This window comes from Haliaeetus leucocephalus, unplaced genomic scaffold (genome assembly GCF_000737465.1).
Source record: "Haliaeetus leucocephalus isolate CR32 unplaced genomic scaffold, Haliaeetus_leucocephalus-4.0 Scaffold352, whole genome shotgun sequence".
In the NCBI taxonomy this organism is placed as follows: Eukaryota; Metazoa; Chordata; class Aves; order Accipitriformes; family Accipitridae; genus Haliaeetus; species Haliaeetus leucocephalus.
The window spans coordinates 7036-9581 of NW_010972788.1; the positions used below are offsets into that span (position 1 = coordinate 7036).

The 2546-nt window shown below is 62.4% G+C and overlaps 1 protein-coding gene across 1 annotated transcript in view; it reads right to left on the reverse strand.

The window, feature by feature from the left end:
• The window catches only part of LOC104835039 (protein rtoA-like), a 2929-nt gene extending 1154 nt beyond the window's left edge, over nt 1-1775 (reverse strand). Inside the window, exon 1 of the mRNA XM_010572817.1 lies at nt 1673-1775. Coding sequence (XP_010571119.1) covers nt 1673-1775 — 103 coding nt within the window. The remainder of the gene's footprint in view (nt 1-1672) is intronic.
• Nucleotides 1776-2546: the final 771 nt, after the last annotated feature.

Sequence of the window (2546 nt, forward strand, 5' to 3'; positions counted from 1 at the left end):
AGCCCGGACGCCTGGGTCCCATCCCCCGTGTCCCCGTCCCCACCCCCACTCCGGGACCCGTCCCCAAATTTTGTGTCAGTGGGTGGCTTGGACCCACCTGTAGGAGCCTGTGGCCCCCCAACCCTGAGTGTCCCTGTCCCTTGTCACCCACCTTGTCCCTGTCACCCACCCCGTCCTTGTCGTCCGTCCCCCTCCCCCCCACCTCCCCGGGGTCTGCGTTTTTGGCAGAGTCCCCCCAAAAGTGTGTGCCCCCCCCATGGGTGTCATCCCCAATGTCCCCAACACAAGGGACCGAGGCACGATGTGGCTTGATGTCCCCAACGTCCCTGACCCAAGTGATGGAGATATCGTGGCTCAATGGCCCGATGTCCCCAACGTTCCCAACTCGCGGGGCTGAGGCACAATGTGGCTCGATGTCCCCGATGTCCCCAACCCAAGGGATGGAGACATCCCATGACCTGATGTCCCCAATCCAAAGGATGGAGACTTGCCATGCCCCGATGTCCCCAACGTCCCCAACCTGAGGGACAGAGACACGCCATGGCTCAATGTCCCCAGTGTCCCCCACCTGGGGGACATGGGCACCTTTTGCCCCAAGCCATTGGGCTGGGATACGTCATGGCTTGATGTCCTCAATGTCCCGAAGTCCCCCAAGGCCTGTGAGACATCATGGCCTGATGTCCCTGGTGTCCCCAATGTCCCCAACTTGAGGGACTGAGACACATCGTGGCTCAGTGTCCCCAGTGTCCCCAACATCCCCAGTGCCCCTGGCATTCCCAGTGTCCCCAACATCCTCGATGTCCCCAACGTCCCCAGTGTCCTCAACATCCCCCACCCAAGACATCAAGATACGTCGCAGCGCGATGTCACCGAGCCCGAGGGACTGAGACTCGTCACAACTCGATGTCCCCAATGTCCCTGAGGGACACGGGCACCTCATCACCGCTGTGACCCAAGGGACCGAGACCCAGCACGGCTCGATGTCCCCAAAGTGTCCTCAAAGGATGTGGACACCACCTGAAAGGACTGAGACATGTCGCAGCCCGACGTCCCCGAGGGACACGGGCACCTCGTCATCGCCTCGGCTGGAGGGACTGAGACACATTGTGGCTTCAGGTCCCCAACGTCCCCAAGGGACGTGGGACCTTGTCATCACCCTGGATCAACAGACTGAGACACATCGTGGTCTGATGTCCCCAATGTCCCCAGCCCAAAGGACTGAGACCTGTCATGGCCCAACGTCCCCAACGTCTCTGATGTCCCCAAAGGATGTGGGACATCTTCATCGCCCTGGACCAAGGGATGGAGACCCACCACGGCCCGATGTCCACAACATCCCCGATGTCTCCAATGTCCCTGAAGGAGGTGGGACATTGTCATCCCCCTGGCTCAAGGGATGGAGACCCACCACGGCCTGATGTCCCCAGTGTCTCTGATGTCCCCAAAGGATGTGGGACATCGTCATCGCCCCAGCTCAAGGGATGGAGACCCACCACAACCTGACATCCCCAACATCTCCAATGTCCCCGAAGGACGTGGGACATCATCATCACTTTGACTCGAGGGACAGAGACCCACCACGGCCTGATGTCCCCAGTGTCCCCAACATCTCCGATGTCCATGAAGGATGTGGGACATCATCACTGCCTTGACTCAAAGGACTGAGACCCACCACGGCCTGACGTCCCCAACGTGCCCACCACGAGGGACTGGCCCCCATTGTCCCCAATGACCCCAACATCCCCCGTGTCCCCACTCGAGGGACTGAGACACATGGTGGCCCGACAGCCTCCATGTCCCCGATGTCCCCAACGTCCCCTGGAGGCCCCGTGGCCCAGACACCCCCCTGGCAATAAAGTGGCCCCCGTCATCCCTGTGCCCGTGGCAGCTTCTTTCCAGGGACCCCGATGTCCAGGGGGGGTCCCAGGAATTTGGGGGGGACCCAGGAGTTCGGGGGGGACCCAGGAGTTTGGGGGGGTCCCAGAAATTTGGGGGAGACCCAGGAGCTCGGGCAGGGACAGCCAGGAGCTCGGGGGGGGACACCCAGGAGTTTGGGGGGGACACCCAGGAGTTGAGGAGGACCCAGGAGTTCAGAGGGACCCAGGAATTTGGGGGGACCCAGGAGCTCAGGGGGGGACCCAGGAATTTTGGGGAGTCCCAGGAATTTGGGGGAGAACCAGGAGTTTGGGGAGACACAGGGATTTGGGGAGTCACCCAAGAGTCCGGGGGAGATGCAGGAGTTTGGGGGGACCCAGGAATCTGGGGGAGACCCAGGATTTTGGGGGGACACCAGGAGTTTTGGGGGGACCCAGGAGTTTGGGGGGACCCAGGCATTTGGGGGTCACCCAAGAGTTTGGGGGGACCCCAGGAGTTTGGGGGGCGACCCAGGAGCTTTGGGGAAGACCCAGGAGCTTTGGGGAAGACCCAGGAGTTTGGAGGGACCCGGGAATTTGGGGGTCACCCAGGAGTTCGGGGGGACCCCGGCGTCCGAGCGCTGCGGAGACAAGGCGGGCAGGGCGGGGCCCAGGCACGGCAGGCCCCGCCCC